The sequence below is a fragment of the Ictalurus furcatus genome, chromosome 24, assembly GCF_023375685.1.
Source record: "Ictalurus furcatus strain D&B chromosome 24, Billie_1.0, whole genome shotgun sequence".
Taxonomy (NCBI): Eukaryota; Metazoa; Chordata; class Actinopteri; order Siluriformes; family Ictaluridae; genus Ictalurus; species Ictalurus furcatus.
In genome coordinates this window covers 7,312,019-7,337,320 of record NC_071278.1, presented here as the reverse complement: position 1 = coordinate 7,337,320, position 25,302 = coordinate 7,312,019, and the positions used below count along the sequence as shown (strand labels likewise).

General features: G+C 39.9%; 1 protein-coding gene across 2 annotated transcripts in view; it reads right to left on the bottom strand.

Annotated features, from left to right (window-relative positions):
* pde4a (phosphodiesterase 4A, cAMP-specific) overlaps positions 1-25,302 on the bottom strand; it is a 72,564-nt gene that overhangs the window by 757 nt on the left and 46,505 nt on the right. For both annotated transcript variants that reach the window (XM_053612304.1, XM_053612305.1), the window contains 8 exons: positions 21,559-21,652; positions 19,404-19,567; positions 19,213-19,311; positions 18,915-19,079; positions 18,684-18,783; positions 17,676-17,830; positions 17,460-17,582; positions 5,938-6,120 (listed from right to left, as the gene is read on the bottom strand). In XM_053612304.1, the coding sequence (XP_053468279.1) occupies positions 5,938-6,120; positions 17,460-17,582; positions 17,676-17,830; positions 18,684-18,783; positions 18,915-19,079; positions 19,213-19,311; positions 19,404-19,567; positions 21,559-21,652 (1,083 nt within the window). The remainder of the gene's footprint in view (positions 1-5,937; positions 6,121-17,459; positions 17,583-17,675; positions 17,831-18,683; positions 18,784-18,914; positions 19,080-19,212; positions 19,312-19,403; positions 19,568-21,558; positions 21,653-25,302) is intronic.

Below are 25,302 nucleotides of genomic sequence, written 5' to 3'. Positions count from 1 at the left end.
GTATAGCTGGGTTCATGTAAAATGCACATCTCATCTCTTCCTAATCTTTAATAGAACTGAAACTGGTGTTACAATGTATGAGTTCAAATCATTAGAAATTGAAATGTAAAGTCAGATTTGGATTACAAAACCTCGTTTGCTGGGACATGTGGCAAGTTTATCTTGCCATGTGCCTCAATTCCAGGTTCAGGCTGAGAAAATGAGGCTGTCAGAAAGCTTTCCAAATCCCGACTCCCGATAACCAATAAGAAGTCAAGTTGAACTGTTTCATGGATCATGGAAATTTCATTTTCATAAATGCAAAAGTAGGTTAATTTTCAAATAATTTTTCCTTCGGTGCCCATCAGGTATTTTTTCTGAAATTGCCTTGTAATCTGTCAAGAGGTAGATTACTAAAGTTAATGCTTAATGTTTATGCTAACAGCTAACCCTGTAGTACTGATGCAAAGAATGACAGACTCATTGGCTGGTAAGGATTTGGGCTTGAGTTAAGAAGGAAAAAAAAACATATTGGGCAGGATTTGGTGTCTACTGACCAGCCGAAACCAGCTTATCACCACATCCACAGGGGAGAATATACGACCAAAATCTAAATGTTGCTTTCCTAAAGGAAAGCAGGAGAAATCCCTGGCAAGTAGTTGAATGTATTACAAAACAGGTATAACTCAAAGCCAGTGGCCTTGACAAGGATGCTTCCTCCACCATCAAGTCTAGTCCTTCTTGTTACTAATTTGTATGCCCTTCAAACTGTAAGGAAGCTATTGAATAAAAGCTATTTCAGATATTTGACCTTACTGTGACCTTGATCTTGTTTGCAGGATTTATGTGGAATTATAATTGTAACCAGCAGATGAACTGATTAGATTTTGGAATTGATCCAAACATCTAACCACTTGTTTTTGAGACATCATGCTTATGAGACTCTCAAACACATGCCTTCTGGTGGTTTCAAGTAGGCCTTTTTTTGTTAGCATTGCAACTCTTATTAGCTATTACTAACTTTGCTAGGTTATCTCTATGAACATTCACTCTGTAGTTGTTCCTTCTCTGCACATTAAAGTGACACTTTAGCTCTCATTTGTCCTGCTAGCAGGCCTGTGGCTATGTGATGATAGGCTGAGAGTGTTAAGTCAGTGCTAAGTCAGTTGGATTTCTGCTAATACCCATTTTCCATCCACACAACAGACCCTTCATTCTCTTCACTTGGCTAGTTAGTCTATGGTGCAATGCTAGCACTTGTGTAGATGGCACTTGTCTGTCTCTTAAAAGCTATAGACGGGCACGAGCTATGTGCTCAATACCTCAGCGCTGACCATCTACAGTGTGGTACTCTGATATATTCTGTGCTGACTGCATGGCAGTGCAGATGCTGACATGGTATGCTTAGTTGGCAGATTTGGACCCTGATTCAAAAGTTCAAAATTCTGGCTCCGGTCTCAGAAAGGTCCACAAACGGATCTGGTTTGGTCTCTGCCAGCTCGCACATGCTGCTGACAGACGCAAAAGTAGCCGTGGCAGCCATTTTTAAAAACGGTGTTGGATGGTGCTTAGCAATCCACAGCACCGAACATTTCCTATGCATCAGTGCAAAAAGTGTTGTAGGAACATCCCTTTTATTCCCACCATTAAAGTCTAAGAAGTCAACTTGAAAAGCCAAAGCACGCGTGTGTCACTGCTGAGTGTGTGCAGGATGGAAGCTTCTCCACATGCTTGATTCACTGCTCCAAGCTCATGAGTAGCTTTGTGTGTTTGCAGTTCACAGCACCGCATGCTTTCTATTAATAATACTGTTTAATCACCCTACAGTAATCTCAACAACTCAACAACAAACTACAAAAAGTGAGAAAGTGAACACACCTATTTGGCATAATCCCAGGGGTAGGAAATGCTTGAGTAGTTGTACTTTGTTTCTTTACTATAGTATATTTTTGGTTTATTTATACTTTAATTGAATATTATTATGATTATTATTATTATTTTCTGTCATCTACAGTGAACTTCTTATTCTACACAATGTAGTTAATGCTATATCGTATAAAATTAGTTATTTACTTTGCCTGCATGAATTGCGTCCAGTTCGACGCAAGTCGAAGTCCAGATTTCCAACTGAGGGGAATGCCTATTATTTCTAACACCACAGAAACATGCTTCACACATATTCCAAGATAGCATGTGCATGCCATAATTATCAGAACATTTGAATATCTGCAGTTAAAATCAACCATCTATTCATAACTGAAGCTCCATTAACTCCATTAGTTACAAGCCACTCATATTACAAGAATAAATATAACAGGTAAGAACTATAAACTACTCTCTAAATCACTTTATAAACTACTCTCTCAACATAGTGTAACATCCTGACCAATGGAAAAATGGGGGAAACGGGAATTCGGCAATCCCTTCTTGCACACTTCTTGTACAGCCACTTTTCCAATGACTAAACTACCAGTTACTAATTTAGCATTTTACTTAAATACCAAAATATAATTTAAAAAAAACACACAAATTGGATTAGCAGGCACAAACATCCACATGCGCTGCACAGCGAGTACACTAAAAACCTGGTCTTTCTATAAAAGGGTTAATGAACACATATCACATTATTTAAACTATAACATCCCAGTGTCTCCATCAATCTGTACACTTCTCAGTGTACCTCTCAGTGGTCAACCATCCACCCCAAAAGGTAAAATCATTATACATTATATGGTCAAAAGTATGTAGATTCCTGATCATCACAAGTTGTTGAACATCCCATTCCAAAACCATGAGCATTAATATGGAGTTGGTCCCACTTTTACAGTTATAATGTGCTCCAGTCTTCTGAGAAGGCTTTCCACTAGACTTTGGGGCGTGGCTGTGTGGATTTGTGTTCATTCACCTACTAGATCATTACTGAGATCAGATGCTGATGTCGGGGATGTCGAGGAGGCTCCAGTTCCAGTTCATCCCAGAGGTGTTCAGTAGTTTTGAGGTCAGGGCTCTGTATAGGACACTCGCGTTCTTCCACTTAAATGATTTCTTAACACACCATGTCTTCATGGAGCTCGCTTTGTGTACAAGGGCATTGTCATGCTGGAACAGGTTTGGGTTCCTCTTAGTTCCAGTGAGGGGAAACTAATGCTACAGCATGCAGAATATATATAATATACAATTGTTTGCTTCTAACTTTGTGGCAAAAGTTTGGGGAAGAACCACATACGGGTGTGACGGCCAGGTGTCCACATACTTTTGGCCATATAGTGTATGTTTCATTGTTTGTTACCAAGAAACAGTTATTTTAAACTGGTAAATTGGAATATACAGTATTTTGATGGGAAAAAATAACAAAATCAATTAAAAAAATCTAACTTTCTAAAAAAAAAATATCTACCTTTCTACCTCCGGGTTTCTGGTTTTCCAGTGTTTGTGAGGGCATACAAGAAGGGTTACTATTTAATAAAAATAAATAAATAAATAAAAACCCTACTGGTTTAGGTTCAGGTTTAAATCTGAGTACAGATTTATGTTTACGGATGTTTGGAGCACTAAACAGATACAAATCATTATGTTCTACCTCTACTAAGCATATAATATACAGTATCCTTGTTCTTGGTGTTTTTAAGACTTATATGCACATAGATGGAAGGTGTCCCACAAATCATGTGCACCCAATCACAGGATCTAATTAGTTCCAAAAACTTGATCTAATCACAGGATCTAATTAGCTTTAGTTCCAAAAACTTTTCTCCAGAGACTGCTGGGCAGTAGCAAGTTCTCATCTACTCAGGCAGTATATACAGTATGGCAGCCATCACAGTGCACCACAGCACTGTGGATGGCATTTCTCTGAATGCTCATAAACATATCCCAGCCTTTCTGAAAAGGACAAGGCTTTTGTGTCCACCACAATTCCCTAAGAGCTTGGTTAGGGATCTCCCTCTTGTGCTGGAGTCCCTTAAGGCTCCTCCTTACAAGCCTAGGCAAGATACCAAACAGAAATGCGTGTCTCAGAAAACTGCCTTTTTACTACTGATCACTTTAGCAAAGTGGGAGAACTGCATGCCCTGGGGATATATTCGCCTTGCATATGGTTTCGGCCAAATGACTGTGGTGTGCTTTTGGCTGAATGTGAGAAAGTCCATATCATCCAATTTTATGAATCAAGCGACTCGACTGACTCTGCAGCACTATTCATATCATGAACTATTCATGCATGTGTACACGTTCAATTGGTGATTACTATTCATGGAAACACAATTAAATAGGGTTATTTTTCTCAAAACAGTGATTCATTTTTGACACGGGCTATGCATAATATACTTTTGACTATTGTTATGCTCAGAAGTCACATGAAACAGCACGATTATTTCATTAAAATGTACTATACAATCTTAGTTTCTTTACTAATAATATGTGTTCTTGCAGATTTAGTTAGGGCTCCTGTTGGAGTTAATGGTCACGGTTGTTCTTGCTTTACTTGTATGAAAACTAACAAAATGTCTTATAAAACGTTCCAATAAATTTACAATGAGCTTGGGTTGATAATATAATGTATGTATTAGTGTTACCAGTAAACGTAATAACCATAAAGTAATAAAAGTAATAGCCATTTGATTGAGTCAAATTCTGCAGTGTTCGTTTAATAAGGTAGCACAATGCCATTGTCTGTATCTGTTAAGTACTCCAAATATTAATATCTGTATTCATATTTATATTTAAACCAGAAGACGGTGTGATCTACAGTGAAATGGTTTTGGCTTGGTGTTAATTGTTGTTGTTGTGTTTTATTTTGTTTACTGTGCCCTGGAAACACTGGACTTCTGAAAAAGTCACATAACATTTAAGTCACATAACTTTATTCCACTCCTGAACCAGAGCCAGCTTTCTATCTTCTATCTAACGCGACTAACATGACCAACAACGTTTCAAAACAACAAGGTCTTTCGCAAATCATGTAGCTGTTGTTCGTAGTTGACAACAATAGCCATCATCTAGTATTGTATCAGATTTACTTCAGTTTTTGGGTATGTTACATTTCAGAAAGATCAGAAAGTTCACTGGACACACTACCAGACTGTACTAAGAAGATGGGACACTGTCATATCACAGCAAACCAGTGACTACATTTCCCATACTGCACGGTGGCCTACAAACATGGCTACCATGGTCTGCAATTCCCAGAACACTCACACTCATTCTAATCACACACACCTGAATCCAATCTCACACACACTCACACCATCTTTGAGCTTTGTTTACTCTGTTGACCTCGAATCTCTGCCCTGACTAGTTTTGCCTGTTTGGTTGATCGCCTGACCTCTGCATGTCTTTGAATATTGATTTCTGTCTAATCCTTGGACTTTGTTTGATTAAACTGCCATACCTGCACTTGCTTCCGTCTCAGCCACCATTTCGTGACAGACAGTTAATATTAATCCAAATGGAATTTCAGTACAGTGCTTCTGAGAAGATTTCCTTTTGGAAAACATTTGTTTCAGAGTTACGAAAACATGCTCAATCAACGCATAAGTTCATATTTTAAAAATTAATAAAAACATTTTTTAGCGACCCAATGAGAGATATGATGTCCTGTGCACAGTGTGTGGTCTGTTTGGACTGTTTGAACCCTGGCAACTAACTCCACTAACTCCATACCCTCACTCGCCTTTAAAGCAGCGTGTGAAATTAAAAACCTTGTGTTTGCATTACAGGACTTTTTTTTTTTTTCTGCTTCATGCTGTGGGATTCCAGTCCCGATGCACACATCTAGTCGCAATGTGAAACTTCTCTAAAAAAAACAATGTATAGTGCACGTCCTATTCATATCTGCATTTGTATTCATTTAGAACACATTATCTGTTTAATCTGTATAATGTATTCATACATCCCTAGTGTGTGTGTGTGTGTGTGTGTGTGTGTGCGCGCATGTGTTTGTGTGTACTGTGTATGTACCTGACTCTTTTCCACAGATGCAGTGTGTTTATCGCACATGGGGCTGATCTCCATCCCACGTTCACGTTCCTTGTCTCCCTGCCGGAAAAACTCCTCCATGATGCGCTCCGTCCACTGCCGGTACACTGCCAGAGGCTTAGTGGGGTTGCTAAGGTCAGCACAGTGCACCATGTTTCTCAGAACCTGCACATACATACATACACACACACACACCATACAGATATAATTTAAATATTACATTCCTCTTTTAGATTAAAATGCCCTCAAGATGCAATAGCAATTACAGTCCCCTCCAGAACTATTGGAACACAAGGTCAATTCATGCGTTTTTGCTGTAGACTGAAGACATTTGGGTTTGAGATCAAAAGATGAATATGAGAAGAGAGTTTAAAATTTCAGCTTTTAATTCCTGGTATTTATATGTAGAGGTGTTCAACGACATACAACACAGCACATTTTGTATCAGACTACCCAATCTGGAGCTGAGCAAAAATATTGGAACATGACTGACAAGTGTTTCTTGTTGCCCAGGTCAGATCTGTTAGATTGACTGTTTAAAATATAAATAGCTTTGAACATCTACTCTTGGTTTCAGCTGTGAAGGTTGCATTTGTTGTTAAAAAGGATAAACCAACATGAAGATTAAAGAGCTGTCTGTGGGAGAAAAGCGAGCCATTTTGAAGGTGAGAAAAGAGGGAAAATCTATCACAAGCATTGCACAAGCTTTGGGCATAGCCAATATAGCAATTTGGAATGTTCTGAAAAAGAAAGAAACCACTGGTGTATTGAGCAACCAGACCTCGAATAGGCCGACCAAGGAAAACAACAACAGCTGATGACAATAACATTGTGAGAGCTGTGAAGAAAAACCCCAAAACAGCAAGGTGGGGTGTAAACTTTTGAACAGGATGATAGGTGTAAATTGTTATTTTGTCTTCTGGGAAACGTAAATATCTTATGTAGCTTCTGAAGGGCAGTATTAAATGAAAAATTAAGATCGTCAAACAAAATAATAACAATTTACACCAATCATCCTGTTCAAAAGTTTAAACCCCCAGGCTCTTAATGTATCGTATTCCTGCTTGAGCATCAGTGAATGTTTGCACCTTTTGTAATAGTTGTGTACGAGTCCCTCAGTTGTCCTTAGAGCTGAACATCATATAGCCACTGTTGGAAAGGAGTCAATTATGCAGAAGATGCTGGAAAAGTAAAGAATGTGCAGGACCTGGAGGATTTTTCTGAAGAATAGTGGGCAGTTTAACTGCTCAGGACAAACACGGGACTCATGTATGCCTCTCACAAAACATAAACACAGTCGTTGATCATCCAGGTAATGACACACAGTATTAAGAATCGAGCGTGTGTAAACTTTTGAACTGGTTCATTTGTGTAAATTCAGTTATTATTATTTTATCTTGTGGACTATATGTAAACATCTGTTATGTGAAATAGCTTATTCAGGGAAGGACTAAATAAACAACTAAATTCTATTTTTATGATCTCTTGTTTTTTTTTTAAACAATCATTATTTTGCAGATTCTGCAAGGAGTGTGTAAATTTTTGAGCACAGCTATACCCAGCAAACAGGGGACGTCCCCGGACGTCACGAACGTCCACTTAGGTCTGCATTTTGGTCCGGTTTATAACGTTCGCTGGCGGACATACCGAGGACGTCAGAGTCATAACGTAAATCATAACACCACTCCTGCAATGAATGTGTTCGAATGTGAACGTCCCCTAAGCTTCCCGAATGGCCGCTGACATCCTGTGAATGTCCCCTTTACGTCCATAGGACGTGAAGGGGACCCTACACATGGACATTCGGGGGACGTTCATAGAGGCCATTTAGGGGACGTCCTGGGGACGGTTATTGGCAGCTGGGTATAAAGATGATGCCACGTTCACCTAGATCTATACCATAGACCAACAACTGATAAAGCCTCTGACAAATTCATAGTGGATTAAAATTAAGCTAGCAGGCTTTTGTCAGTCACTTGCTTCACAAATGTTAAAAAAGAAATGATTTGCTGTAAGCTCCAAAATTATTGGCACCTTTCAAGACAATGGGTAAGATTTTTAATAAAAATAAACATTGCATGCAATTCTTTAAATTTTCCCTTCAAACAGCTAGAAACACTACTTTCCTTTTCTCTAAAAATTATTCTCATAAGAAAAATAAAAGATAAAAAAAAACAAAAAGCTCTCTAGATAACAAAAAAATAAATAAAAATAAATTGTCACATCCACCAATAGCAACACTTAATTGTAGAATGTTAATAGGTTGCGCATCTGGGCAATTGCAAACATAAAACTGGATCATTGGCCAGAATCTGGAGGTTGTTGTTTTATGCCTCATGCCAAAGCAAAGCATAACAGTGATGGTAACACTTTCTATGAAGCCCGTGCTTAGAATGAATTACAGCCCATTTATAATTATTTATAAGCAAGTATTACTGCTCTATAAACACATTTATAACGACACATAAAGACCTATACGTCGTTATAATAACAGTTATACCTACATTTTTTGTCATATCACAGCAAACCAGTGACTACATTTCCCATCCTGCACGGCAGCCTACAAACATGTCCGCCATGGACCGCAATTCCCAGAACACTAACATTCACTCTAATCATGCACACCTGCATCCTATTCACAGCACTCACAACCACACTATATAAGAGACCTTTTGAACACTATGACTTCGCGAAGTATTATGCTCAGTTGCCTAGTCTCTGTCATATTTCCAAGACTTATCTCATGTTTACTTTTCTGGTTATCGACTTTGTTTACCCTGTTGACCACGATTCTCTGCCTAGTATTGTCTGTTCGGCCGATCGCCTGACCTCTGCCTGTTTTCAAGTTCGCCTTCAGCCTGATCCTCGCCTTCCAGCATCTGTATTGCCTGCGCTTGCTTCTGCCTCAGGTATCGTAATAACATAAACATAACAACAACATAACAGTAACAGCAGTAATAATAGAGCAGTAATACTTGCTTATAAATAATTATAAATGGGGCTATAATTCATTATAAGCACAGGCTTCATAGAAAGTGTTACTACAGTGATATTGTGATATTCCAGAATGCAGCTGCTAGAGTCTTAACTAGAACCAGAAGATACGACCACATCACCCCGATCTTATCCACACTGCATTGGCTCCCAGTGAAATCTCGCATTGATTATAAAATACTATTATTAACCTATAAAGCACTAAATGGTCTCGCGCCACAGTATCTAAGCGACCTTTTGGTTTTCTATGATCCGCCACACCTACTTAGATCGAAAGATGCAGGTTATCTGATGGTACCTCGAATAGCGAAGGCTACAGCAGGGGGAAGAGCTTTCTCTTATAGAGCCCCACAGTTATGGAACAGTCTTCCAATTAGTGTTCGGGACTCAGACACAGTCTCAGTGTTTAAGTCTAGGCTTAAAACGTATTTGTTTACTCAAGCTTACCCTGACTAGACCTTCTATTATGCTAAGCACAGTCCTAATAATCTTTTCTCTCCCTCTCTCCTTCTGTCGAGCCACACACGATTTTATGGAGATACTAGATCCTCTCTGCTCTCCGGACCTGCCTGATCCGTTTCGGATGTCCTACCTCTGTATGGAGCTCTCATCTACTCCAATTGCTGGGACTACGGCTGCTTCTAAGGCCATACAGACTTCATATAAATCCATAATGAACTTTTTCACACTATCTGTTGTTACCCAGATGAGGACGGGTTCCCTTCTGAGTCTGGTTCCTCTCAAGGTTTCTTCCTCTTAAAACATCTTAGGGAGTTTTTCCTTGCCACCGTCGCCACTCAGTGGCTTGCTCAGTTGGGATAAATTCACACCTTTAATATCTGTATACCGTGTTGACATTTCTGCAAAGCTGCTTTGAGACAATGTCTATTGTAAAAAGCGCTATACAAATAAAATTGAATTGAAGTGAATTGTCAGATGACAGCATGACTATGTGATGGTTAAGGCCAAATCTGTTTTTGACCTGTTATTAAATATTAACTGTTTAATAACAGGGTAGGCTTTGTTATTAAAGTGAGGGGAAAGAAATTACACATATGACAGATTCTTTTTTTTTTGGTCCAGGAAGCTTAGTGTGTAAAATAATATGATCTTTCATATAATGTACTCTCTGTGTCACGCTCTCACCAGCAGATGGCACTGCGGCACGGCTGTAGAGAGCGCGCGTGCGCGAGACTGAACTGTTGCATATGGACACATGCCTTTGTTTTGGTTTGTTCTCTTCCTGTTCCGGTATTGGTTTATGTTCGAGGGTGTCTCATTATTGGTTCCAGCTGTCTGTACTCAAGCATGATTATGTTGGTTATTTAAACCCCTTGTGTTGCTGTGCACTTCGTGCAGTATATTTGAATAACTGAATGTAATGGTGAATGTGTTACGCATGCTAAGTGGTCTTGTTTGCGTGTCCTGTTCTGTTCCCTGCCTCGCATCCAGTTTCTTGTTTAACCTCGATTATCTTGTCCCATAGAGAGAGTGTTTTATGTGTCCTGATTTCTGTTTCAAAATAAAGACGATGATCTGCGCTTGCTTCTGCCTCAACTCCCGTTTCATAACACTCTGAAACGTGAAAGAATTATTTTCAGCCTATTTTTTTCCAATAAAAGTCTATATTTTAAAAAATGCTCTCAGTCGCCACACTGTAAAAAAAAAAAAAAGAAAAAAGAAAAGTTGAATTTCAAGACAACTTTTTGAGTTTACTCAACTTAACTTCACTTAACTCCATTTTTAACCTTGAGTTGCGTAAACTAAAAAAAAATGCTGTTCAGGAAGTTGTCTTGAAATTTTAAGTTAAGTCAACTTTTCTTTTTTACAGTGCAATAACTCTACTGTTTCTCCCTCCCAGGGTTATAAATTAGAGATGCACCGATACTAAATTTCTCAGCCGATACCGATAACCGATTATTCAGAGTGATATCGTAGTTGATATTCAACTCATCTTCATTTAAAGCTTTCAACGGTGTACCGGCCCTTTAATTCAGCCTGAGTAGCACGAGTAGGGAGGGTGGGGGGTACGGGTATCAGGGAATTAGACTCGATGCCGCTTCACTGCTGCCACTTCTGGTGTAAAATTTTTAGCAGTGCAGAGATTACAGAGCTTACAAACTGCAGTTTTGTCATCATTCCACACAAGAGACATCTTCTTTACAAAATCAATGTGTTTTCCCGCCCTCTTTGTATTGACAGGATATAATCGGCCCTGCTCATCGGATGTTTTTAAACTATCGGCCGATAGCCCATAGCAGGAAAAATAGCCTTTATCAGTTGATAACGATTAGCGGCTGACACATCGGTGCATCTCTAGTATAAATATGAGGTTACACACAAACATAGTGTACATAAGCAGTTAAAATGTCGTTAAGCACAACCAGGGCCATGCCAATAAGTGAAAACTCCTGAGATCAACCCATTAAATGCAGCACCTGAAATAATCAGAACAGCATTGGCACCCTACTGTTGGTAAATATGAGCAAAGAAGGCTGTGAAAAATGGTCTTTATTGTTTAACCTTTTGCTCTTTTGTTTAAAAAAAATTCACTAAAAATACTCAGATAAATAAATAAATAAACAAATCTTTGTTTAATGTACATGTGCAGCAATTATATATATATATATATATATATATATATATTTAAAAAAAAACATATATATCTTTGTTAAAAATAAGTGTGCAACAATTATTGGGACCCTTTTAGTCAGTACTTTGTGCTAGCTCCCTTTGCCAAGATAACAGCTCTGAGTCTTCTCCTATAACGCCTGATGAGGTTGGAGAATACATGGCGAGGGATCTGAGACCTTTCCTCCATACAGAATCTCTCCAGGTCCTTCACATTTCGAGGTCCACGCTGATGGACTCTCCTCTTCAGTTCACCCCACAGGTTTTCTATGCTTTTCTGGTCACAGGACTGGGATGACCATGGCAGGACCTTGATTTTGTGGTCAGTAAACCATTTTTAAGTAAACCATTTTAAGCTTTCTGGCAGAGGTAGTCAGGTTTTCAGTTAATATCTGTTGATATTTGATAGAGTCCATGATGCCATGTATCCTAACAAAATGTCCAGGTCCTCTGGCAGAAAAACAGCCCCAAAACATTAAAGAGCCACCACCATATTTAACCGTGGCCATGAGGTTCTTTTCCATATGGCTACCCCTCTGTGTGCACCAAAACCACCTCTGGTGTTTATTGCCAAAAAGCTCTATTTTGGTTTAATCTGACCATAGAACCCGATCCCATTTGAAGTTCCAGTAGTGTCTGGCAAACTGAAGATGCTCGAGTTTGTTTTTGAATGAGAGTAGAGGCTTTTTTTTTTCTTGAAACCCATCCAAACAACTTGTGGTGATGTAGGTGACTTTAGATTGTAGTTTTGGAGACTTTCTGACCCCAAGACGCAACTAACTTCTTCAATTCAAAAAAGTACATTTCCAGTTGACTGGAACTTCTTAATTATTGCCCTGATGATGGAAATGGGCGTTTTCAATGCTTGTGCTATTTTCTTACAGCCACTTCCCATTTTGTGAAGCTCAACAACCTTTTGCCGCACATCACAGCTATATTCCTTAGTCTTACCCATTGTTATGAATGACTAGGGGAATTTGGACTATGTGTTATCTCATATTTATACCCGTGTGAAACAGGAAGTCATGGTTGAACAATTTCCTGTTCCTAGTCACCTAGTTGTACTAAAAAAATGTAAAATATCAATGGAAATATACAGTATCTCACAAAAGTGAGTACAGCCCTCACATTTTTGTAAATATTTGATTATATCTTTTCATGTGAAATGACACTTTGCTACAATGTAAAGTAGTGAGTGTACAGCTTGTGTAACAGTGTAAATTTGCTGTCCCCTCAAAATAACTCAACACACAGCCATTAATGTCTAAACCGCTGGCAACAAAATTGAGTACACCCCTAAGAGAAAATGTCCAAATCGGGCCCAATTAGCTATTTTCCCTCCCCAGTGTCATGTGACTTGTTAGTGTTACAAGATCTGAGATGTGAATGGGGAGCAGGTGTGTTAAATTTGGTGTCATCGCTCTCACACTCCCTCATACTGGTCACTGGAAGTTCAACATGGCACCTCATGGCAAAGAACTCTATGAGGATCTGAAAAAAAGAATTGTTGCTCTACATAAAGATGGCCTAGGCTATAAGAAGATTGCCAAGACCCTGACACTGAGTTGCAGCACTGTGGCCAAGACCATACAGCAGTTTAACAGGACAGGTTCCACTCAGAACAGGCTTTGCCATGGTCGACCAAAGAAGTCAAGTGCACGTGCTCAGCGTCATATCCAGAGGTTGTTTTTGGGAAATAGACGTATGAGTGCTGCCAGCATTGCTGCAGAGGTTGAAGGGGTGGGGGGGTCAGCCTGTCAGTGCTCAGACCATACGCTGCACACTGCATCAAATTGGTCTGCATGGCTGTCGTCCCAGAAGGAAGCCTCTTCTAAAGATGATGCACAAGAAAGGCCGCAAACAGTTTGCTGAAGACAAGCAGACTAAGGACATGGATTACTGGAACCATGTCCTGTGGTCTGATGAGACCAAGATAAACTTTTTTGGTTCAGATGGTGTCAAGCGTGTGTGGTGGCAACCAGGTGAGGAGTACAAAGACAAGTGAGTCTTGCCTACAGTCAAGCATGGTGGTGGGAGTGTCATGGTCTGGGGCTGCATGAGTGCTGCCAGCACTGGGGAGCCACAATTCATTGAGGAAACCATGAATGCCAACATGTACTGTGACATACTGAAGCAGACCATGATCCCAGCATGTATTCCAGCATGATAACGACCCCAAACACACCTCCAAGACGACCACTGCCTTGCTAAAGAAGCTGAGGGTGAAGCTGATGGACTGGCCAAGTATGTCTCCAGACCTAAACCCTATTGAGCATCTGTGGGGCATCCTCAAACTGAAGGTGGAGGAGCACAAGGTCTCTAACATCCACCAGCTCTGTGATGTTGTCATAGAGGAGTGGAAGAGGACTCCAGTGGCAACCTGTAAAGCTCTGGTGAACTCCATGCCCAAGAGGGTTAAGGCAGTGCTGGAAAATAATGGTGGCCACACAAAATATTGACACTTTGGGCCCAATTTGGACATCTTCACTTAGGGGTGTACTTACTTTTGTTGCCAGCGGTTTAGACATTAATGGCTGTGTATTGAGTTATTTTGAGGGGACAGCAAATTTACACGGTTACACAAGCTGCACACTCACTACTTTACATTGTAGCAAAGTGTCATTTCTTCAGTGTTGTCACATGAAAAGATATAATCAAATATTTACAAAAATGTGAGGGGTGTACTCACTTTTGTGAGATACTGTACTTAAAATATATTTTTCTCATATAAATTCAAAGGGGTTACAATAATTGTGCCACACATATATTTAAAAAAGATTTTTTTTTTTTTTACAAACCTGTGTTTTGTTTGCAATTGTTTGATATCCATGAGAGCAGAGTATTTTTGTGATTTTTTTTAAACAAAACATCAAAAGATTAAACCATAAATACAAATTTTCACAGCCTTCTTTGCTCATATTTACCAACGGTGCCAATATTAGTGGAGGGCACTGTATATAGTGCCTATTAACCTTAGCGGTTCTACAAAGTACTTTACACTGTTTGTCATTCACCCATTCACACACACACACTCACACAACAATGGCAGAAAGCTGCCATGTAAGGTGCTAGCCTGCAATCGGGAACAACTTGGGGTTAAGTGTCTTGCCCACAGACGCTTCGGCATGTTGGCCGGTGATGGAACTGCCAACCCTACGGTTAGTGGACAACCCCCTCTACCACCTGGGCCACAGCCGCCCCAATGAGGCCAAATTCAAAAATTTTCGAACAAAATGAAGACTGCATATGAAAAGTATCCATTCCCACTGTAAAATATGGTGGTGGACAACTGATGCTTTGGATCTGTTTTGTGACTAGACTTCCAAGGCCTCTTATGGAGAGAGCATCATGAGTTCTATTTGGTACCTGGATATTTTTTGGTACCTGGAAACCAAATGTATAGACAAATCAACAAGAGCACAGAACTATTGTATTGCTATGACCATCTTAGAAGGAAGGCTGTTTGGTGTTGCCAAACAGCTCTGACCCATCGAGGAAAGGACTCCACAAGATGAGTTGTGAAGGTGTGCTGTAGTATCTGGCACCAAGACATTACTGTAGCGGCAGATCCTTTAAGTCCTGTAAGTCGTGACGTGGGGCCTCCATGGATCGGACTTGTTTGTCCAGCACATCCCACAGATGCTTGATCTGAAACTCTGTCATGTTACTCAAACCATTCCTAAATGATTTTTACAGTGTGGCAGGGCACATTATCCTGCTGAAAGAGGCCACTGCCATTAGGGAATACCATTGCCATGAAGAGTTTACTTGGTCTGCAACAACATTTAGGTAGGTGGTATCAACGTAACATCCACATGAATACCAGGACCCAAGATTTCCCAGCAGAACATTACCCAGAGCATCACACCTCCTCCACCAGCTTGCCTTCTTCCCATAATGCATCCTGGTGCCATCTCTTCCCCAGGTAAGTGAAGCGCATGCACCCAGCCATCCACATGAGGTAAAAAAAAATGTGATTCATCAGACAAGGCCACCTTCTTCCATTGCTCCATGGTCCAGTTCTGATGCTCACATGCCCATTGCTCGTGGTGCCTTCTGCAGTGGACAGAGGTCAGCATAGGCACTCTGACTGGTCTGTAGCTACACAGCCCCATATGCAGCAAGCTGTGATGCTCTGTGTTCCAACACCTTTCTATCATAGCCGGTATTCACTTTTTATGCAGTTTTTGCTACAGTAGGTCTTCTGTGGGATCGGACCAGACAGGATAGCCTTCACTCGCCATGTGCATCAGTGAGCCTTTGGAGCCCATGACCTTGTCGCTGGTTCACCAGTTGTCCTTCCTTGGACTACTTTTGATAGTTAGTAACCACTGCATACTGGGAACACCCCACAGGACTTTTGAAGACGCTCTGACCCAGTCATCTAGTCATCACAATTTGGCCCTTGTCAAAGTCGCTCAGATCCTTATGCTTGCCCATTTTTCCTGCTTCCAACACATTAACTTTGAGAACTGAATGTTCACTTGCTGCCTAATATATCCCACCCCTTTACAGGTGTAATTGTAACAATATAATCCTTGCTATTCACTTCACCTGTCCATTGTTTAATGATATGGCTGATCGGTATATATGAAACCAATGTTTCCCATGAAAAACAATATTTAAGAAAATACTTTATATTATATATTTAGCTATGCTTTTTTTTTTTTACTCATTTTCATGAACAGTGCCAATAAATACTCTTTTGGTAGTATGTAATTCCCCATAAATGGTTGCTCAGATTTCCACACTAATCATCAACTCATCAAATGAAACATTTTAGTGCTATTATACTATTAGAGTATGTACACTCTATCCATTTCTAAATTAATATACAGTTAAAAATCATATTTATTCATTCATTTTCAGTAAACACTTTATGGTGGTCAGGGTTCCAGTAGACACAGAGCGTAGGTCAGGAACTCTGGACGCAAGGCCTGAAAATACCCTGGATGGGATGCATCAATAGGCATCACATACTCACCCATTCCCACACTTATTCACAACTGTGGGCAATTTATTGCATTTCTTTTGCACTTTAGAGTTGCAAGTCCACATACTGGCATGTTTTAGGAGGTGAGAAGAAAACCAGTGAACGTGCAAAATCCCAGCTCTGCATTGAACTGGGGACAGTGGATCTGTGAGGCAGTGACAGCCCTGTACCACCGTGCTACCACATAAGGCTCAGTGTTGGGTACTTTTCTGTTTCCCTCTATACCCGCTCTCTCACCACTCCACCACTGCTATGCTGATGCCACTCAACTCATCCTCTCCTTTCCTTCCCTCAGACATTCATCTTTCTGCTCAAATCTCTGCATGTCTGCTACACATCACATCATAGATGGCAGCTCACCAGCTGAAACTAAATCCCAACAAGTCTGGACTGTTGTATATCCCTGGAGCTGCATCCCCATATCAAGATTTTGTGATCTCCCTGGACAACATTCAGCTCACACCGTCTGATAGTGCACACAACCTTGTGGTACATCTAGACAACCAATTATCTTTCTTGCCACACGTCTCTAACCAGACTCAGTCATGCAGGTTTCTCCTTTATAACATCAGGAGGATCTGACCTTTCATGTCCACTGAAGACACTCGAGTGCTTGTTCAGCCCCTTATCATCTCAAGATTGGACTACTGTTACTTGCTCACTTAACTTTATGCTGACCACTCTGACCTATGATGTTGCATGAGCAGCAGTTCTCATCACACACTCCCTGGTTGGAGATGGGATATAGGATAGGAGATATGATAGGACACAACTACCTAATTGGTAGGCATTAGCAAAGTAGAAAATATGGTACACTCCAGGTACCATAATATATCTCATGCTGTGGGTTTTATTCATGTTTAAAGCAGTGTTTCTACATTGTTACCTGTATGCGATCAGTGTAATGATCAAGCAGTAGCACTCCTGAGCTTGTCACTTTCTTAGTCTCTACCATGGTCTTTAGATCAGCCAGCAAACTCATATGCTTGGACATGTCTGTTGCCAGTACCTTAGAAGACAACCAAAAAAAAAACATGGGTCAGAAAAAAGATAAATTATATTCTTAATTCTGTTGAAATTCACTACATCAGCAGTGCCTCACCATGTCGATAACCAGCTTGCGCAGGCTCTGGCGTTGCCGTTTACTCAGGTTCTGAAAGATGTCACAGTTGTCTTCATGGAGGAGCTTGAAACCCACAGCTAGGTGATGGTTTTCTAGAACTGACTCATCATTATACATCAGAGCCAGCTCTGAATCTGCAAAGACAGAGATGGACAGGTCAAGCAGGCGTGTAACTGCCTTTCCAGCAAATAATTACAAATTGATACACACATAATTACGAATCTGTTTTAATGAAACTGGTTGTGTTAATTGTTGTTTGTGTGATAAAACATTTACAAGTTTAAACAGTGTGGGAGGTAGAGGAGACATGACAATTGCAGACAATATTTGTGTATGCATAAAAGTTGAGGTCATGTATATAGTTCATATACAAATTGATCCAGTACTGCAAATAATAAAATGAACATTAATTAGAAACAGGCATATAAACACATGCATGAATATACTCAGCTGGTACACCTAGGATATGCCTTCATTCATTTATCAGGTACACCTACACTATATGGCTAAAGTTATGTGGAAACTTGACCATCACACTCATATGTGGGTCTTCCCCAAACTTTGGCCACAAAGTCAGAAGCACACAATTGTATAGAATGTCTTTGCATGCTCTAGCGTTAAAGTTTCCATTTACTGGAACTAAGAGGAACCCAAACCTGTTCCAGCATAACAATGCTCCATTATGTCCACATGATGTGACACTTTATTAGTCAACACTATCTTGTTTGTAGGTGTGTAGTACAGATTATAGATCATTTTGGCATGCACAATTTGTTTTAATCATATTTCCCTTTATTAGTTGATTTCTGACCACAAGATATCTTTTGTAGACTATACAGTATATGCCAGTCTTTTTAGAATTGAACCATCATCTAGGGTAGCTATGAAACCTTTCATTAGAATCTTATTTATAATCAAACATAGTTCAAGCTTTCATTCAAACCAATCATGTTGATATTCATCTAATTTTCTACTGTGAGGGCTTACTGGTATTAATGAGAAATTGATTGGAAACTCCAGGATGGTCCACATCGTGGATGGCAGCAGCAAACAACGCAGCCAGAATTTCCAGATCAGTGAAGACAGCCTGTTCAAGAGACATAATAGAATCAACTCACAATGCACCATGACTCATGCCAGCAACAAATCTGGTGGATTTGTATAGTTTCTATGAGAGGCAACCCAGAGTTCTAAATGTGTGAGAAAAACTGTTCTTACGTCCAGTGCCGGAGTTGATAACAGCACATGTGTGGACTGCGTGACGTCAGCTGCATGCAAGCTGTTGTGATAGGCCACATTGGCGTGGTAATGATCCTCTAGTGTCATCACATAGGTAATGAATGTATCCACAGGGATACGAAATGTCTTCAACAGATCACGCTCCTGGGAAGAGACCAAGAAACAATATGTACTGTGGTACACTACGCTTCTCTTAGCAATATTGACCAGATTGTTGATGAATAAAGTCAAATTCCAAGGAGCAGCACAGAAACCAGAAATTCATCAGCTCGAGTACCTGGAAGATGGCAAACATGATGCAACTCAGAGGTCTGTTATTGGAAAACTCAGCCACTTGGAAAATATTAAGGCCCCACTTATTCAAGTCATCCAGCTCCTGCAGAAATCATACAAATGTTTTTTAGCATGAGGCCATCTGCCTTATCTTGCTTATAGACATTTTCCTGTGTTAAGGAAGACAATCGGTACCCTGGCCAGTGAGTCCTCATGCTCAGTCTTGATCCCAAATCGTGGCAGAGCCTTACTGGTCAGGCTGGAGCTGTGTGTCAGCTTCTTCACACCACTGATATGGCACATGGGTTTCTCACGCTCCCGCAACGTCGGGGATGGGATCTCCACTTCATTTTGCTTGTCTGAGGAACATACACAGATCTCAGCTATTTAAATCAACAAAGATGTACAGTTATGTGAAAAAATAAGTATACCCAATGGAAATTTAATTTTTACTTTTTTTTTTTTTTTTTTTACATATTTGGACAAGCAAACGTGTGATCCTCTTTGAAACGGTGCCTATTAATAAAGTTGATAGACTCTATCAAATGACACATAAAACTGACATTTTGCAGTAATTTTCACAATTTAAATTAACAAAAAACCAGCTCAATCGCATAGAAAAAGTAAGTACACCCCTACATTTATCCCACCTTCAAAACCATAAAATTTGAATCAGGTGTTGAAGATTGGGTGCCAGTGATTAGAACCTGCTAGGAGAGTGCAGGTGGAACCTGTCTTATATATACCCCTCTCATATCTATTGTCTGGTGTTCCCTTTGTTATTGAGGTGTGTGGTGTCATCATGCCAAGATCTAAAGAGTTCTGGAAGGCCTTCAGAAAAAAGGTTGTGGATGTCTATGAGTCTGGCAAGGGATTTAAAAAGATCTCCAAATGATTTGAAATACATCATTCCACTGTAAGGAAAATCATCTACAAATGGTGCAGATTTCAAATAACTGCCAATTTGTTCAGAACTGACCGTCCCAGCAAATTCAGCCCAAGATCAGACCGTCTGATGCACAAAGAAGTCTCCAAGAACCTCAAAATTTCATCACAGGATCTGCAAGTAAGTCTTGCAACAGTTGCTGTCAAAGTGCCTGCTTCTACACTCAGAAAGAGATTGTAAATTTGACCTGCATAGGAGGTGTTCCAGGAAAAAGCCTTTGCAAGACTACAGTTTGCCAATGAGCATATAGGCAAAGACGAGGCCTTGTGGAATAATGTGCTCTGGACAGATGAATCAAAGATAGAGTTGATTGGTCACAGTAACAGCAGACATGTTTGGCGCAGACCAAAAAGAACTTTTCAGGAGAAGCACCTCATACCAACTGTGAAGCACGGTGGTGGAAATGTTATGGTTGGGGTTGCTTCGCTGCCTCAGGGACTGGACAGCTTGCATTCATTGATTCAACTATGAATTCTGCATTATATAATAATGATAATAAGTGTTTATTGATCACATATACATATGCACAGTGAAATTCTTTTCTTCGCATACCCCAGCATGTCAGGAAGCTAGGGTCAGAGTGCAGGGCCAGCCATGATACAGCATCCCTGTAGCAGAGAGGGTTAAGGGCCTTGCTCAAGGGCCCAACAGTGGCAGCACTGGAGCTTGAACCCCCGAAATTCCGATCAGTAACCCAGAGCCTTAACCGCTAAACCATCACTGCCCCTACTGCTTCACAGATTGCTTGAATGTAATGTGAAGTCATCTGTCAGAAAGTTGAAGTTGAACCGAAAGTGAACCCTTCAACAGGATAATGATCCTAAACACACAAGGAAATCCACCAAGGAATGGCTCACAAAGAAGAAATGCAGGGATATGGAATGGCCTAGTCGAAGCCTGGTTTTGAATCCCATTGAAATGTTGTGAAGGGATTTGAAATGGCCAGAACATGTAAGAAAACCCTCAAACATATTGCAACTGAAAGAATATTCCATGGAAGAGTGGTCAAAGATTCCAGCAAACCTGGTGGACAATTATCCAAAACGCCTACGAGAAGTTACTTCTGCTAAAGGGGGCGATTCTAGCTTCTGAGGACAAGAGTGTACTTACTTTTTCCACAGAAGAATATCACATCTATTGATATTTCTGTCGAATAAATGATTGAAAAAGCTAATTTTCCTGGTGCTTTTGTTCAAGTATATCAACTTTAATATTAACATTAATAGACACTGTTTCTAAGATGATCAAATGTTTGCTTGTCCAAATATGTCAACAAAGCCAACAATTTCCATGGGGTGTACTGATTTTTTCACATGAACGTAGGCAACATTTTGGCTCCTATAAAGCTGGAGCTTCAGAGAGTTAAAAATAGCAGAGGAATTGGGCTAGATGCTGTTCACTCACCTAGGAAGGTAGTAGAGATGTACTCAGACACCTGGTTCCCTGAACGGCTCATCTCAGACAGATGAGACAGCTCCCGGTTTAGCATCCTCTTAAACTGAAGGACAGAGAGAAGAGAATGATTAATGTCTCTGACGACATCGGAAGGTGATATTCAATATCACTGGATTATCTTACAGTATTTATAATGATACTTGGTATATAATACTGTACAAAAATGAAGGAGAATTCAAATGACTGTCCAGCAGTGGTGTTCACACTTATTACAATTAATGAGTAAGTGTGTTTCCATGACCAACAATAATCAATATAAAATGTACCGAGAGCAATAGAAGGTAGGTGAGTACAGCATATCATGAGATTTCTGGTGCATGGTCCATGCTGCTATTCAGTCATTAAATTACAAAATCGAATTAGTTCATCAGGTTACAATAATAATTCCACATGTATCCTACAAACCACTCATTCTTGAAATATCTCACTAACAAGAAGTTCAGTCGGATGGACAGACAACCCAAAAATATAACAATCTACAACAAAAAAACAAACAGACAAACAAAAAAGGCCATCTAAACTCAAAGAACAACACCTAAACATTCTAGTCTATACAAAAGTATTGTTAATAAGTGAGCAAATCCTATTACAACTACTCCAATCCTAATAATTCATGGGCAAGAATTGGACAGTACAAACAAAATACCAATTTGTCCTGCAAGAATGCAGTATAGTCTGACCAGCTACCAGGTGCCAAAACACAGGCCAAGCTGACCGAGCAGGTAGACCATCTTTGCCAATTTGTAAGTGCTGGTAAATGGAAACACTGCTCATGCTACATCAGAGACACGTCATTTTAAAGAAAATAACAGTGAGGTAGTTAGAACATCTCAAACATCTATTGGTCAGTTTTATCTAGAATTAAGGAAGCTAGAAAATAACTTACTGGCGAAGCTTGACCAGTTCTGCTTGTGTTTTTACCGACTGGTAAGCTGGATTCTTCAGCAAGGCCTTTCTTTCATAAATAAGCCTTTTTTTTTTTACTTGACATTTTTTTAAAGCCAAATAGAAATAATCAGGCAAGAAATATATGATAACATGAGTCTGTTGATTTGAGTTATGCAATACACATATGTCTGGTAGTATTTGACAGATGCTCAGTTAAACCCAATCTCATCTCTGATATCCTACTTGTATCCTACTTACTGTCAAATCAATAACATCCATACTTAGTAAAAACTTAAATTAAATGCAGGCCAATCAAGCAGTCCTGGCACAAATCACTGAAATGATGCAATGGCAGAAGCAGATATTTGTCATATCTTGCAGCCCAAATGCACAGACGCAGAGGAATATGGTTCTCCATTCTAAATTACTGCTAGGGTTAGATAAAATGATGTAAACACAGCGTAAAAGACATAACTAGACCCGACAGACTTGCTGTGGGATTCGGATGAGACCCTAGCGCAGTCCCACTGACTGGTCCTTCACACATTACAATCTCCATGGCAACCAGCAGGTTTCCTTAGCAACTGTCTCCTCACACTCCCTCCTGCGGCATTACAGGAGCAAGTCAACTGGTTGGGTGACAGTCAGAGAGAGTAGGCAGGTGTCTGTCTTTGACCTCCTCCAAGGTCATCACTCTACGCAGCAACTCACTCTATCTCCATGTCCCCTGCTCTTTCACTTTGTACAGCTAATTGTTCTCTCCATCGTGCTTTTCCATGTGTTATTTTGTCCCCTTTTTCTCGCCACTGCTACATCCTTGCACAAAGCTGCTACATCCTCTGCCTTTACTCCCTCTGTCTGTTGTCTTCTTTTCCCTCTGCCAATAATCTTCTTCTACCTGTGGATCATGATGCCCCACCAAATTAGACTGTTGTCTCTTATATAACTAGACGTATCAAATAGGTAGACATGAACAAACTGGTTCAGAAACATGTGGAGCAAGAAATAAATAACAAATGCAAAGATCAGACTGATTACTGTTGATTACCAGTATAGGGATGAACAACCTAGTAACAATATTGAGGTGACTGTAAACTATACATTTGACCAGAAAGCCCTTATTTGCCATTTATCAAAGACCTTTACTTTTTACATAAATGTCATCAATAAGAAGATAAAAGATCAGGACTAATATTATAAGGAATGTGATTGGTATGGTCCTATGGCTCCCTAAGACATTAAGAATCCCTTCACTAAATTATACACAATGTCCCAAAGGTGTTTGCTTGATGCCAATCCAGCTACAGCACTCATATTCTGCCACAGTTGTTTTTAGCATGTTTCTTAAAAATGGCCTTGTCATCTTACTTCCTATTCACTTCCATTAAATAAGCTTACTACCATTAATCAATACCTAGGAAAAATGAAATAAGGATTTACACCACAGGATGCACACCTAAGGTCTGAAGTCAAAGTCTATGAGTTGGGCAAGTTTTTAATAGAGCAGACCACCTGATGGGAAAGTCAGTCCATGATTAGCAAATGAAGTCTTTCCCACAAGATAAAATCACACTTTTTAAAAGCAAAGTTTAGGATAAGTAATGAAATGCTCAATTGAGATCAACATCCAACTGGGAGACGTAGGAACTAGATATTTATTGGTGAAGTCTGAGCGTGTATAGGTTGTAAAAGATGGGAGAGAGGGATAGGAGAAACAAGTGTGAAGGAAAGAGTGAGACAATCTCTAAACAATAGAGCAAATATGCAAAAAAAAAAAGAAGTGCTCTTTAAAAATGCTATACTTCTATGTGTCCCAGACATGCTCCTGGTGTTGGTGTTCAGGTTCACAGCTCAGAATTGATTTGAAGAGCAAAGCAAAGAAGCCAACAGTTTAGAGAACACTGTTGTAGAACATATACTGCACATGTACCTTAAGTCTGTGAAGCAAAGGTGCTTTCACATCAAAATAATGAAATCAAATGTTTCTGTATATCAAAGTAATTACTAGAAAACTAGCATTATGCAGAAAGAAAATGATCAGATGAATATTTAGTGTGACTGTTTGCCTTTGCCTTTAGAATGTCATCATTACAGCATCATGCAGTCTATTAGGTTCTTAGTTCAATAGGAAATTAGCTGGTAGGCTGTTCCAAGCATCTTAGGCAACTTGTCACATTTTTGCAGACTTTGGCTTTCTCACTTACCTCAAGAATGTTTCTATTTGAAATGTGGTCTATTGCTTAATATTCTTCTTTCTTTAACAACAAATGAACTTTCTTTAATTATTATCTGTAACATCTATTTCTTCATTCTGTTTAGTTGGGTGGTTATTTCTTGAAATGTTATTCATTTATGAAAATGAACATTTGGACAGCTATAATGTACTCTTTCCTATTGACATACTAATGTGGAAGAAAACAGTTAACACAAAATTTATAAAAGAATTTGGACTTGCAAAGTACTATAAGTATGGCATGTCATTATTCAAAACTTTTCTTTATCCTTTTAACTTACCTATCTAATATCTAACCGGATTTTTCTAAATGTTTTTGCCAGAATACCTAACTATCCTCTTGCTTGGCCTTTAACCCTCTTAATGCCCACTTTCCCAATCACTAATGACAAACACCTCTTCCCTTTTGGCCTAGCAGGCCTCTACTTCCTGTCCCTACCTGGTCCCACCAGCCAATGAGCCAGGGTTTGGAGCAGGTCTCACAGAACAGATCCATCAAGGGGCTTCTGCGTTCGGTGGCCTGCCCTCCTCCCTCCAGCCCTCCAACCGCCCCCAGCTCCAGCTCTGCCCCT